The 14,408-nt window shown below is 47.9% G+C and overlaps 1 protein-coding gene across 3 annotated transcripts in view; it reads right to left on the reverse strand.

Moving 5' to 3' along the window:
* The window catches only part of Synm (synemin), a 30,574-nt gene that overhangs the window by 14,637 nt on the left and 1,529 nt on the right, over positions 1–14,408 (reverse strand). For all 3 annotated transcript variants that reach the window (XM_021200213.2, XM_021200204.2, XM_021200222.2), the window contains exon 2: positions 7,944–8,068. In XM_021200213.2, coding sequence (XP_021055872.1) covers positions 7,944–8,068 — 125 coding nt within the window. The remainder of the gene's footprint in view (positions 1–7,943; positions 8,069–14,408) is intronic.

Raw genomic sequence — 14,408 nt, forward strand, 5'->3', positions numbered from 1 at the left:
GGGGGAGGGAGGGAGAAAGGGAGGGAGGGAGGGGGAGAGAGAGAGAGAGAGAGAGAACTCGCTGGGATTCCTGTGGGCTTCTGAAACCGCAAAGCTGACCCCTCAGTGGCACACCTCTTCCAACAAGGCCACACCTCCTAATCCATCCCAAACAGTTTCACCAAATGGGGACCAAGCAGTCAAACCCATGAGCCTCTGGGGGTCATTCTCATGCCAACCATCACATGCCCAGAACACAGAAAGCAAAGTTCCTTTTGAATTCGCACCCAGGCTACACAAATAGTCATTCTGATTAGAATGATCGGGCGACAAGCTGAGCCTTCCTCCCAGGACGGATTTCAAATTCCTTTCCCCCACTGTCCTTTCTAGCAGCTTGCAGTTCTGGGAAAAGGTTACTTAGTTTACAATTGTACTTTCTGCTTGCTCTCTACCCACAGCAGCTGGACCAGAATCTCCTGTGTCTAGAAAGCCATCCTCCAAGCAGAACAGCAGCCGTCAGCATCAGATCAGCTGTGCCCACTTGGCAAGCATCCACCAGGCACAGGCTAGTTGACTGTTGGCATCTTCTCGAAGTTGTGGTTGGAGTGATTTGATTAGGTGTGGCCCCCATAGACTCAGGTGTTTCAATGCTTGGCCATAGGAAGTGGCACCCATAGGAGGTGTGGTCTTATTGGAGTAGGTGTGACCTTGTTGGAGGAAGTGCATCACTGTGTGGGCAGGCTTTGAGGCCTCCTATGCTCAAGCTCTGCCCAGTGTAGAATGAGAGCTTGTTCCTGGTTGCCTGCAGAACACAGTCCCCTTTGGCTGCCTTCAAATCAAGATACAGAACTCTCAGCTCCTTCCCCAGCACCATGTCTGCCTGCAGGCTGCCATGCTTCAAATCATGATGATAATGGACTAGACCTCCGAAACTGGAAGCCAGCCCCAATTAAATGCTTGCCTTTGCATAAGAGTTGCCTTGGTCATGGTATCTATGTGCAGCAATAAAAACCCTAAGACAGTGGGGTTGGGAGGTCACTGGACCCTTGCTTGAGATTCCAGCAGCTCATTGCAATGGTTTATACTCAGTTCTTACATAACTGCATGTGGTTTTCGGGGAGCTTGAGGGGTGCTAGGGTACAGAGGCTAGGGGAGGGAACTGGAGAAAAGCTCTACCTATGCTACTGTGGAGTTGCCATCAGTTGTACCACGTTGAAGACTTCCCAGTGTAGACACTTTGAGGTTACCATGCTTCTTAAGTGAGGCCATTGGCTCCGAGAGTGGAATTATAGAGTTGTCACTGGGACCTAACGAGGAGGCAGACATTGTTTATAACTGTCCTGTGGAAGGAGTTCTTGAGACACTGTGACTTAAGGTGATAGGGCAAGGATGCTGCAGCTTTAGATTATTGCCATCCTCAGATTATCAGTCAGTCCTTCATAATCACTCACTTCCAGTGAGGGCCCTGTGCCGGGAGCTCCAGCCTGTGAGCCTGCTCTCAGGGTTTGCCCAGGGGAACCCCAGCTTCCCGGCTGACGCCATACCAGCCAAGAAGGCCTCTGATGCTCCAGCCACTTCTTTCAGGACTATGTCACTGAAGCTCTGGTGACAAAAAGAAAACCCTGGTTTCTACCCACAGATATCCAGAACCTCTGCTCCCCAGACTTCTTATATCCCCCCTGCCTGAAGTTTCCCCCCTGCCTGCTCCACCATGGTTCCAGCCTGGGACTGTGCCTGGCCTGCTACAGAAGGCCCTGTAAGGGCTCCAGGCACCTGCAGCCCAGCAGCCAGCTTCCTTTCCAGAGCCCTGCTCACTCATCTCCACCTTTCCTCCTTCCACACATTTTTTGAAAACACGCTGGCCCACTTGGAGTGCCTTCTTGGTCCCTTTTCTGACGGGCTGCTGCTTAGCCCCACATCCACATCCGCAGGACTCAGATCAATGCCTGTACCTTTGACAGCCTCTCCCTCCCTTCTCTAAACCACCTTTACCACTTGTCAACTGGCAGCAAACCATCTCCAGAGTTTCCTCCAAATACTGCGTTTTATGACGACAAAATGCAGTGTCCATCACCTCAAATGTCTCCTGCACCCCAGGTCCCAAAGGATCTGTCCAAATGTTCCTACCCTTCCCAGATTCTGACCAATCTCACTTCCCTCTGAATCCTTTGCATACATAACACACAAAACACACACACACACACACACACACACACACACACACACACACACACACACTGCAACTATGAACTCCAGAAACCTTGCACTTGAGTGTCTTCTAGGACATCTTTCTTAGCATGAAGAGGGCTTCCCTGGGTTAATGCCACCTTAACTACAGCCTGTATTCCCTAACATGGAGGCCACTCTGAGCACGGCACACTACATGCCAAGTATCTTTGGGAAGACTGAAGGCATAGGCCCTCCATCACAAGACACAGCCTTAGACATGAGGTCTGGCTCATGCATGACCTACAGTCCTCCAGGTCAGGCCCTCAAATGATTGACATTGTCACAAATGCCACCAGCCTCTGTCATCATGCCAGTCACTCATTCTGCTTGAAACTCCCTCCCCATCCCATATAGTGGTTTCCCGACTTCCCTTTCTACAAGAACCAAGGACAGCACCTCCAGGAATCCCTCTCCACATGTCCTAGGTTCCTCCAAGCTGCAGTCTTTGCAACCATATACTGCCCACAGTGTCCCAGTTCCCAGGTCCACAGAGGGAAAGTTCTGAAGTTCAAATCTTGGGCTTTCAACTTAGCAACAATGTGATCTTTTAAGTAATTGCTCCCCTGAACTGGAGTTCCATCGTGAATGTATGTCTCTGTGGTATGAGCGTGGGGACACTATAACACGGCACTCAGGAGGTGACAAATAGTAAACAGGAGGCAGCTCTCACACCTGTCATGCATTATTGATCAGAGGCCCAAGCAGGTTGCTTTAGGATACATTAAAAAAAAAAAAAAAAAAAAGGATGATGATACATGGCAGACAGGTAGCCAATCAAAAGAAGGAGCAAGCTAATTTAGCAAATGTACCTACAAGGCACACAAGAGCACTTCCAATTATGTTAACTTTCAGTTTGAAATTTTTCATGAGACACCATTGAGAAGATGAGACCCTACACGTTGACACAAATCTGCAAGTAAGATTCAGAAGATGAGTTACATCGCTCATCTAGAATGGCCTAGCTTCACATTCTATCCAAATTGGTGTGTGCATCCAATTTGCTCTACCAGGTTGCACCCGTGGGACTCTGTGACCTCACACAGATCCACTCTGGCCCCATGGAGATGGCCACGTCAGCTCAAACTGACCAGCTGATGAGCAGGACCAAGTAATAGTCTGCAAAAACATCCTGCTGTCCCTCTGTGTACAACGTTCTATCCGCTGTCCCTCTTGTGTACAATGTTCTATCCGCTGTCCCTCTTGTGTACAACAACGTTCTATCCGCTGTCCCTCTTGTGTACAACGTTCTATCCACTGCCCCTCTTGTGTACAACGTTCCATCCGCTGTCCCTCTTGTGTACAATGTTCCAACCGCTGTCCCTCTTGTGTACAATGTTCTATCCGCTGTCCCTCTTGTGTACAATGTTCTATCCGCTGTCCCTCTTGTGTACAACATTCTATCCTTGGGCTCTCCTCCATTCTGCTGCCACTGAGACAGGCTCAAGCCCGACAATGATGGTCGGCTGCTTCCAGGTAGCACTGCACACACACACACACACACACACACACACACACACACACACACACATTGCCTTGGATCTTATTAGAAGGCCACTAGGATGTAGCAGGTTGGGTTTGGGCTTGGGACTCCACATTTCCAATGAGTTTGTGATGTTTTGTGTGGTAGGAGCTGCTGGCCGCATACCCCAAGACGTCCTGGGCCCAAGGTTCTCCATGCTGGTGGCACCTGACAGTCACCTGGAGGGCGGTTAAAGTCACCACACCCAGTCCCACTCTACACCAATCCAATGGAATCGTGAGGGTTAAAGTTAACCTGTAAACGTCACTGGCCCAAGAATGGAGAGCTTCCTGAAATGCTGGGGGCTGTTGTTCACGTAAGATAACAAGTCATGTGTTTTTACTTCTGTAAACAGTTGGTTGCCCCAACTGTACAGGATGTGCTTGATCTGACATAGGTGGGAGGTATATAGGCAAGAAATACGGCTGGGTATATGCTTGCCCATGCTGGACAAAGATGAGAAGTACCACAGCCCCGTGGGTTCTGCCTTTATGAACATCTGACTAACCTAATTCAGTGCCATTTTCTGGGAATCCTTGGCACAGACTGGGCCAGTGTCCATCTTCCTAGCCAGAATTTAATAAAGCTTGCTTTAATAGGATGATCTCGAAATTTGCAGGCTTAACAGAGTCTCTGGGGTTAGGACCCCAGGGGCCTCCAAGAGCTCTGGAGGATTTTCTGTTCTGCATCTAAGCATCCTTCCTCTCACCACTTGGCTGCTGGGAAAATCTGGTGTTGACGGAGCAGGAGGATAAACACTCCCTACCCACCTCGCTATGGTCAGCCCCGGAGGCAGAATCCAGCATGGCCCTTGTCTGTCTGTGAGCCTTGTCCCTTCTCTGGTATACACAGTGAAGCACAGTCCAATAGCCACTGCCAACAGCCAACGGCACTGCAGGAGGCCACGGCCATGTTGACTGTCCTCTAATGCCTGAGGCCTCATTCTCACAGGAAGCTGCCGTGCTGGCCTGGTTACCGGTGGACCACAGAGAACTGATGAAAACCCCCATCCTTGAGCTTCCATGGTTTTTTTCATTCTATCTTACATTTCCTTTTGAAACATATGGAGTCATTTATAAATGAGCCTGTACTGGGGGGAACTCTGTAAACATGCAATCCTACTTTATGATTACTTACATTTCTCTTTCACCGTGAAAGCCCCAGAAAGGGGCAAAATATCTGGATTAGAAAGTATTCAGGCCCTGGAGAGCTGGCTTTGGTCAGCAGATAAACTGCAGGGAGACGAGCCTGAAGCTTTAAAGAGGTGCAGGACCTTCCCTTTCCTGTGACCTGCTCAGTCAGAGGAACCACAGGACAGTGACAATCAGTGAGCGATTGGGAGCACAGGGAATGCTTGCGGCAAGTCACATGGGCCCCAGAGGGGGACAACTCTTGTCTCAGTGTCAGATGCTGTCACCTTTCCACACCCCTGGGGCCAAATGTTCTATCCCACTGCCTTCAGAAAGGAGGGCAGATGAAGGGTCCACTTTCAGAATTGGCAGATGGGTTTGTGACGATCACAGGGCACAACAAAGGGCCCAGGTCAGCAGATGGCAAGGGCGCTAGCACACACAGGACACCCGTGCTCACCCCACACAGCTTACTGAGAAAGAACTGACTGGAGGGTGATATGAACTTGCTTCAGTACACGACTCATTGCTGATAAAGAAATGAAAAGGGGAAAAAAACTCCAGGCGTTTGACTTACATAAAGAAAGGCTTTGCATTAACGGCCTGTGTGTCTTCAATGTCTATGGGTGTCTATGAGACTAAACCTAAATGGGAAACGTGGGAAGTACAGCCATGCTGACCACCAGGGCCAGTCAGCCACTGCTGGGCAGGGCAAGGCAGCCTCGGTTCCTGATTTCCCCTGGGCAAACTTGGACAGCAGAAAGGGGTCCATTGCTCATCCCTGAAAGGGCTGAGGCTTTTAAGCACCGAAGAGATGGGCAGGCTTCCCCCTAATGGGTTTAGAAACACTGCAGCAACAGGCAGAGGCAGTCAGTTGTATCCCTGCAGACGGTCAGGCTGCTGACGCAGAAATGGCTCATGATCGATGTGCTTAGAAAAGTGAAACTGGGAATATTGTGAGCACTGTCGCCAAAAGGCAGGCTCTGGATGCTTGGACAAGCTGCCTGCCTGTGCACTCTAGCTTCTCGGCAACTGGAAAGAGGAGGCGTGGGAAGAGGAGAGAGAGAGAGAGAGAGAGAGAGAGAGAGAGAGAGAGAGAGAGAGAGAGAGAGAGAGAGAGAGAGAACGGGAAAACCCCAGAGAAGCAATACATAAAACTGAAATTTCCTTATATGAACAGGAAACAGGCAAGTCTGCCCGCCCCACCCCCATCAGGTGAGAGCTAAGATGGACACAGGAGTCAGATTCTGGGGGCTGCCTGGCCTGTGCCATACAACAGTACCTAGTTTGGGCTCCCTCCCAAAGGGGTCATCCCCAGTCTCCATACATCAGCAGAGGCTGGCCCCACCCCATTCTGGAGCAGGCTTCCCCTGGCTAGGAAACTCACAAAGCCAGATGTCTGGCTCATGAGTGTGAAGCTGGAAGGTCATAAGCCTAGAGCTGTCACAGGATGGAACCTACAGAGACAGCCACATGGATCAACTATGCCTAGAACGCAGGGCTTTTTCAGGTCACACCTGTAACATGTCCCTTCTTTGACTCAAACCACTCTGAAGAACTCACACCTGAAGAACATTCTGTATTAATATTCTTTCTCTCCAGTAAAGCCCACCCGTTTACACTATCCCTTACCAGGGAAACTCAGAACTCTTAACCAGCATCTATGTGAGTATCCAACCAGCTTCATTTTTCAATTGTTAACTCCATGAAGTTTCCAAGAATGCCAAATGAGGGCCTAGGGGAGGAATGGGGTGAAGGAAGGTGCCCTACCCCCCCCCCCAATCTCTGATCCCTGGGTCCAGGTACCCCAGGACCTAGCCTCAATTCAGCTGAGGCTCTTCCAAGGGCAGCCATACCACTGGGAAGACCGTCTCTCAGCAACCTTCTGTGCCCGAGCTACTCAACAGCCTACTTCTCCATTAATGGAGATTAGAACCAAGCAGAGCTAGGCCTTCTATTCAGGAAAGGCATCAAGGCCAGTCTAAGGCTGTGGGGTGAACTTCAAGCATACACCAGGCAGATACTATGGTCTTTCAATGGACGTAAAGCAGCCCAACTTGCTTTGATATTCTTTTAGCAAAAATCAGATGTGGCAGAGGCAGCCTGCAGGAAGCGATGACCTGGGCCTGTCTGTCTCTTACCTGCTCCGTCCCTAGCCAGAGACCCCTTCTTATCCATTCTAGGTTTTGCACTGTCCTCTGCTAAGGGTGACACCATTGCAGTATCCACCTGACAACTGTGTCCTCTTCATCACTGGCCAGGGCGGTGGCCAAAGCCCCATCACACCTGTAAATCATTTTCCCACCACAGTTCTGTGGATAAAGTGGGTATCCTGTTTACATGATTTGGTAGGATACGCATACGCACAGGTCTGCAGCCAGATCTGGCTGGATCAGCTCCTACCACCAAGAGCCCTGGACTGCCAACATCTCTCTCACAAGAGGGCCACACAGCATCCACTTAGGCAGTGACTGGGAACAGAGGTTACTGCCTGACCAGCAGCACAGATCCATAATGATTGGGTCACTGTCACCATCTTTACTAATGAGACCCACCACCTTAGGTTTCTGGGGTCTGGCTCCCTCGGTGGCAGTCCTTACTGCCTATGAAAGCTGTCAGCAACCTCTGCCCCCTAAATACACACCTTTATGTCTGGGTTGGTTGTATTAAAGTTGATATTGTAGTAAGGAAAAACTGACCTGAAGTCCCTTGCTGCTCTCAGAACACAGATGTTGTTTTTCAAACCCAAGAGTCCCAGAAGGTCAGTTCCCTGAGATTTTGAAGCAACCACGTGGTTGGGTCAAAATGCCTAACATCCACCTCTAACTTTTCTGAGCTTTGTTCGCTCTTCTGTAAGCAGAACGCCTAACTCCAGGGTCAAAGTGGATATGGGCCAAGTCCTTCAACTATGTCCAGGATACAGCAGATGTGCACCGCTCAGCTACAGCAGCCACCAGGGGACCTCGAGCAAGCCTAACTTCTCCCTTCCCGCCTCTTCCCTTTGACTCTGTGTTCCTCACTCTGCCATGCTGTTCTCTTCTTGTCACAGAGCCACAGGGATTCTTGTCACAGGCACAGACTCTCACCTGTAGGTGGCTACCTCCAAGGTGAGTCCGGTCTTCACTTGCAGGAGCTCCTGGTAATCCCGCAGCCGGTCAGCCATGGCCAGGGTAAGGGCTTCCTTCTCATCCTCCAGGCTGTCAATCACTCTCTGAAGAGAACAGAGAACCTTTAGATCCATATCTCAGAGCTTCATAAGCAGAACTGGACATACCTACAGTGCAGGGAATAAAGAGCGATGTCCCGGGTAAGGACAGTTGCAAATAATGACTCTCGTGTAGGTGGAAGGTTCTTCCTTTACAGCACGTGGAGGATTGTTATAGGACAGATGCTCTTCTCTACCGAGTTCCTCACAAAATGAATGGTTTATTAAAATCACTTCTGCTTCAAACATCAGGACACATAGGAGATCCAAATACATCCAACCAGGTAACTAAGATGCTATTTAAACACTAGCCATGACTGGAAATCTTTTATAATACTTAAAAACAGAAGTCACTCTCATATGAACTAAAATGTATCCCAAACTGATCATTGTTCCAATAACAGCAGATAAGTGAACAGAAATACCTTTATTTTACCTAAAAATGATAGTTTCAAATAATCTGGGGAGAAATGTATTCCTGGCATAAATGTACAAACTCAAGACCTGTAGCAATTAGTTAAACCAATTTGGCTCCTGGTGGGTGGCACGCACGAGCTGCACCTGCCCAGGAGCTTTGGATTCAAGAATGAAGCACACAACACACACACACACACACACACACACACACACACACACACACACACCAGCTAATTTTGATATGCCTTGATTAGCTCAATGGCTGAGCACTTCTAAACCTCCCTGCAGCTAGCAAACACTCCCCTCTGGTATTCCTGAGTTACCATCTTTAAAAATCTATATTTCATCTCTGCTACCCCAGACCCAATCAGGGAAGTGGCCCCTAGGGCCATTTTCCTGGATTATTTCATGCTGGTGGGCCTTTAAGTTTCATCTTTCTGCTTCCCCATCATGGCAATTCTCTGTGTTTTCTCTCTCTCTCTCTCTCTCTCTCTCTCTCTCTCTCTCTCTCACTGTCTTTATTATCAATCAAAGCCATCTGGGGTCATGGACCCTCAGGTCTGGAAGTACAGCTTTTGGGAGCCAAAATAAGACAAAGCATTAGAACCAATTCTCAACACAGACCCATATATAAATAACCCTTTTGGAATGTAGTTAATAAACCTCTCCCCACCCGGTTGGTTTCCTCCACTGGATCTGTCTTTTCCCAAGTTAGGAGGCACTGCTAACCTTGCAATCAGGCTCTTGTCCAGAAACCACCACAGACCAGTCACATAATACATACCAGGTAAACTAAATTTAAGATTAAATGATCAAGATAATATTGCCCTCTTCAGAATGTCCATTTCAAGCCAATACTGTCTTTTAATTAATGTACATTTTACAATTATTTTACTTTATTTGAGACAGGGCCTGCCTATGCAGCCCTGGCTGTCCTGGAACTCTTTATGTGGACTAGGCTGATGTCAGATTCACAGAGAGCCTCCTGCCTCTGTCTCCTGAGTTCTGGATTAATCACTTTTTAAAAAGATTATTATGTAGATAAGTCTGCTTTTTGTAGCACCTCCAATGATTGTGTTAAGTTTTCTGTTTACAAAGACTGCCAAGATTTTTTTAATTTAAAGATTTATTTTTTATTTTAAATTGTGTGTGGGAGAGTGTATGAGTGTGTGGTGTGTGGTGTGTGTGTGTGTGTGTGTGTGTGCACATGTGAGTGCAGGGGCTCACGCAGGCCAGAAGTGAATTACTGGCACAGGTGCTGAGAACTGAATTCACATCCTTTGGAAGAGCAGCACACACACTTAACCTCTGAGCCATCCACCATTCTCAGCTTAAAATCTTTTTAAAGCAAAATTGATTTAGTTTTAAAGTAAAGAAATGAGTTTAAGAAGCATTAATGGAAGGAGTAGGAGGATGGCTCAGAGGTTAAGAGCATTTGGTCTTCTGCAGAGGACCTGGGTTCTACTCTCTGCACCTACTTGGTGGCCCACAACATCTGTAATTCTAGTTCCAGGGGATCCAATGGCCCTTTCTGACCTCTGAGAGTACCAGGCACACATACGGCACACAAATACATAAAATAAAACAACCTAAAAATAAGAACCATCAATAAATATCCCAGGGCATGCCATGTTAGCAGATCCCAAAGCTGGCATTATAGACAGATAAAGCAGTTCACCAAGGCAGACCACCTGCCAGTCTTAAGTGACAGAGACTTCAGATTTAGCAATAATATGTATTCCTATGTATTCCTTCTATAGTTAAATCTCCATGTTAAAAAAAAAAAAACAAAGCAAAAACAAAAAACCTCTGTTCCCCTGCTTTAGAGGGAATAGAAATTCAGATGCAAAGTTAGAATCTAAAATGCTTCCTCTCTCCCTCCCTATGAGTGTGTGTGTGAGAGAGAGAGCGTGTGTGCATATGTGTGTGCACATGTGTACATGTTGAACCTTTTTAAGAGAGGGTCTCACTACAGCCCCAGGGTGACATGTAATGCACAAGTCTCTGCCTCCAGAGTGCTGGCATTGCAGATGTGCACTACCATACCTGGCTTGTTATCTTTTCTACCACAAGAAATTTGACCTAATCATTAAAACCTGAGGATATATCAATTATGCTTTGCGAAGAAGTTTAAGTGGTGCTAAACTCCTTAGAATATAATAACCAGATGAACTCAGTTCTCCACCCAAGTTCAAAATTATGAAGCCACGCCTCAGTGCTGCCCAGGAAATCGCTCCCCCCTCCCCCAGTGCTAAGGCTAGCTGTCTGTACCCCACCCCACAGACTATGAACCAGGAAAATAAAAGCTGCACTGAAAGTCCAAATAAACATAGTTCCAAGCAAATTTCCCCGTGAGTCAACTCTTCCCAAATGGTGAAAGGAAAAGCCGTTGACTTTTGGAGGCAGGAATGAAATAACAACCAATCCTGCCAGTGGGAGCTAGCTTCAGCCTCCAGCTCTGCTCTGCCAAAACTTTTCATGCCACGGGCCAGGCCAGGAGTCCTGAGGCCTCCCACACAGGGCAGTACTTCCAACCCACACAGAAGCAGTTTTATCCAAGGCTCCAAAGACTCGGGGGAAGCCCAGTCTTCTAGCTGCCGTGCAGAGAACTTTCCAGCCATGGCATCAGCAATGCTAAGCTCTAGCCCTACGGCAGGGACAGTGTCGAGGAGCTCGGGCCCTCCCTGGCTGATCATCAGATAGAATGGCCAGAGCTTGCTAATGTCCTGGTCACCTCAGGTCTTAAACGTTAGAGCTCAAGGGAACCTGAATACTAGGAGAGCTTGTTCACACCCCAAATTAAATACAGTAATAAGAAGCATGGATTGAGTCAGATGTGGTGGTATACGCCTTTACACCCAGCAATTGGAAGGCAGAGGCAGAAGGATCTTTGTAAGTTCAAGGCCAGGCTTGTCTACACAGTGAGTTCTAGGACCGCCAGGACTATATAGACGAGAGAGACCTTATCTTAAAACAAGGAGGAGGAGGAGGAGGAGGAGGAGGAGGAGGAGGAGCATGAATTGTGTGCTCTCTGTGTGTTTATAGCTATCCCAGACAGCACAGTACTCCAGGGCATTTCAGAGCCATCTCAAACTGGCTGTGTGTAAACTGGACTCAGACCTCTGATCTTTACATGCCCTTCGGCAAAGAGCGCCCTTCTTCTGGTTGCCATTCACAGTCCTGGAGTCCACTTTGACACCCCGCCCCAAGCCCACCCTGTGCCCCTTACTACTTTATCCAACCTGTCAGCAAACCTTGAAGTAGCTTCAACGCGAAAGAAGAGCCCTCCCTCAGTCTACCATTCTGCACCCTGTCTAAGTTTCCCCATGGCCTCAATCGCTGCAGCACCGCTCCCACACTGGTCCATGAAGACTCTGCTCAGCATAGCAGAGACTGATCCACTACCACGTTCACTCTGCTCAAGACTCCCTGGTGGCTTTCAGTGGGACTCAGATTGAAAAAGAGGACCCTGGGGGCTGGAGAGATGGCTCAGTGGTTTAGAGCACTGGCTGCTCTTGCAGAGGTCCTGAGTTCAAATCCCAGCCACCACATGGTGGTTCACAACCATCTGTAATGAGATCTGATGCCCTCTTCTGGTCTGAAGACAGCCATAATGTACTTACATAAAAACAAACAAACAAAAAACAAGTAAACAAATCTAAAAAACAAAACAAAAACAAACAAAAAGTCCCGGTCACCCTCTGCTTCATTGTCCCAGCTCTGCTGGCTTCCCAGGTTCTCGACAAGTGGCGTGCACTGGTGCCACATCACCATGGCCTCCTGTGGCCTCTTTCTTTTGTTATTTTTCACTGCTTCATCCTTAGCCACAAAGAGGGAGACTGGCACCCGAGGTCCCAATGACCATTAATTGGATAAATTAATAAAAGCCATCCAACCAATAGCAACCTGTGAGCTGTTTTTCATTTTCACAGAGGGGGAAACAGGATGACGAAGGGGTTAATGAGCTTAATATTGAAGAAATCTTATAATCTGAGATAGAGTGAGAGTCATAATTCAGCCCCAAACAGGAAGGCCACAAGAATGCTGAGCCTTAACTATACAGCTAATCCTGTCTGCCTTCTTTTCAAAAGAAATGTCTCCTTCGTGTTTTGGAATCTTTCACAAACGGTTGGAGCTGACAGCTAAGAGTCTCCATCACAGAACAAAGTTAGTGTTTCTAGGGTAAGGCTGGAGTAAATGACAACATCTTCAAGGCCTTTCTCAGGCCCCTTGCAGGTCTTCTAACATCCCCTGCCACCAGGATACAGGAAAAAAAAAAGGCCAAAAAATAAATGAAAATAAAAATAAAAGCTAGAATCATACACCATGGCCCAGCAGTGAGATGCTTGCATGGGCCTGAATGGAACTCTGTTTTGGCCACTTATAGACTGGTGGCTCACCCTCATCTTTACCATCTGTAAAACAGGGCTCATGTTAGTATCCACCTTCTGAGATTGGTGTGTGGACTAAGGGTGAACACATAGACTAGGCCTGATGCCTCCCAAGGCTGTTAGTAATGCAACGTTTCTACAGAAAGTCAGCTAAGCCAGTCTTTATATTTTCAGTCTCTCCAGACTGAGCATCTAAGAAATTTGAAAAAAAATTGAGAAATGTTTCAGAATGGGATCTGAAATGCAGTTGCTTTAAGATAGCTGAGCAAAGAGTTACAATACAGGTTAAGATTGCAGCTGGTAACATTTAGCAAAAGCAAAACCTAAACAAGATGGGACTGAAGAAGAAATCCAGGTCCTCATCAACACTGTAAAGCCAAGTCTGAAACAGAGAGATCCCAGGGTGGGGGGCCAAGGGTGGGGTGCTATTGCAAGTCAGGTGTGACCTCAGGTGTGACTTCATTAGTGGTCTGGAGTCCTTGTGGAAGGGCTGGACAGTGATTCTATACGCATTTCCGACTCCCAGTCTTTCCTCCGTTTGGGGAACTCTGCTTCTCGGCCTCAGATTTGCTCCTGAAGATTTTATTAGCGGGGAAAAGGTTAGGCTGTCACAAGACCTGTAAAGCCAGAGCTTCTTCAAGGGCCATGATGTTCCACCCACTCTCCAGCTCTCTGGCTACCAAAATCCTAGCCCATCGCTGGGGACCCGGAAAGAAATCAAGAGATGCTGCCTACCAGATGCCTGTCACATCACCCCGGTCATCCACTCCACACATTTTAGAAAATGGTATCACAACATCTCCAACCTTCGGCTCCTGGCTGCAAACTCTTCTCTTCAAATATTTCTGAAGTTGTACTTGTCTTACTCCAGACCAACTTCCTGAGAGAGCCCCTAATCCCGCGATTCGGGAGTAATTCCAATTCTGGCTGGGGGTGGGCTAGGTTGGGAGCCAAACACTAGGGCTGAACTGACAATAAATCAGCCACAGGTGTCCGCAAGCAGTGTCAGAGGGTTAGAGCTCAGCTGCTCTGAAATAAGAACCATGTATATCAGTCTGTAGTTGTAATAACATCTCACCACAGGGACCTGTTTTCTCCCGGTTTTTACACAACCCAGAGATCTGCCCTCAGCTCGTACTGTGAGCAAAACAGCTCTGACCCTTTTTCTGTACGACAGTTACTTAGTCCTCTCACAGGAAGAAACAAAACCCAGAAAAATATGACAGCTGCTCAAGGAGCTACAAGCAGCTGCCTCCAGCTGGGAAACCATCCTGGCAAAAAAAAAAAAAAAAAAAAAAAAAAAAAAGCACGTTAAAAAAAAAAAAAAAAAAAAAAAAAAGTGCTTGGAGCCCTCTTTAAGCATGGAGGACCTCCAGGGGAGGATTTGGCAGTGCCTTGCAACCTCCCAACCTCCCTATCCGGGTCTGAAGTCTGGGCTGAGTTTTGGATTTCAGGCTACAAGTGCTACAAAAGCGCAGGAAAAAGAGGAGAGGGAGAGGGGGGAGGAGGAGAGGGAGAGGGAGAGGGAGGGGGAGGGG

This window comes from Mus pahari, chromosome 1, assembly GCF_900095145.1.
Source record: "Mus pahari chromosome 1, PAHARI_EIJ_v1.1, whole genome shotgun sequence".
Taxonomy (NCBI): domain Eukaryota; kingdom Metazoa; phylum Chordata; class Mammalia; order Rodentia; family Muridae; genus Mus; species Mus pahari.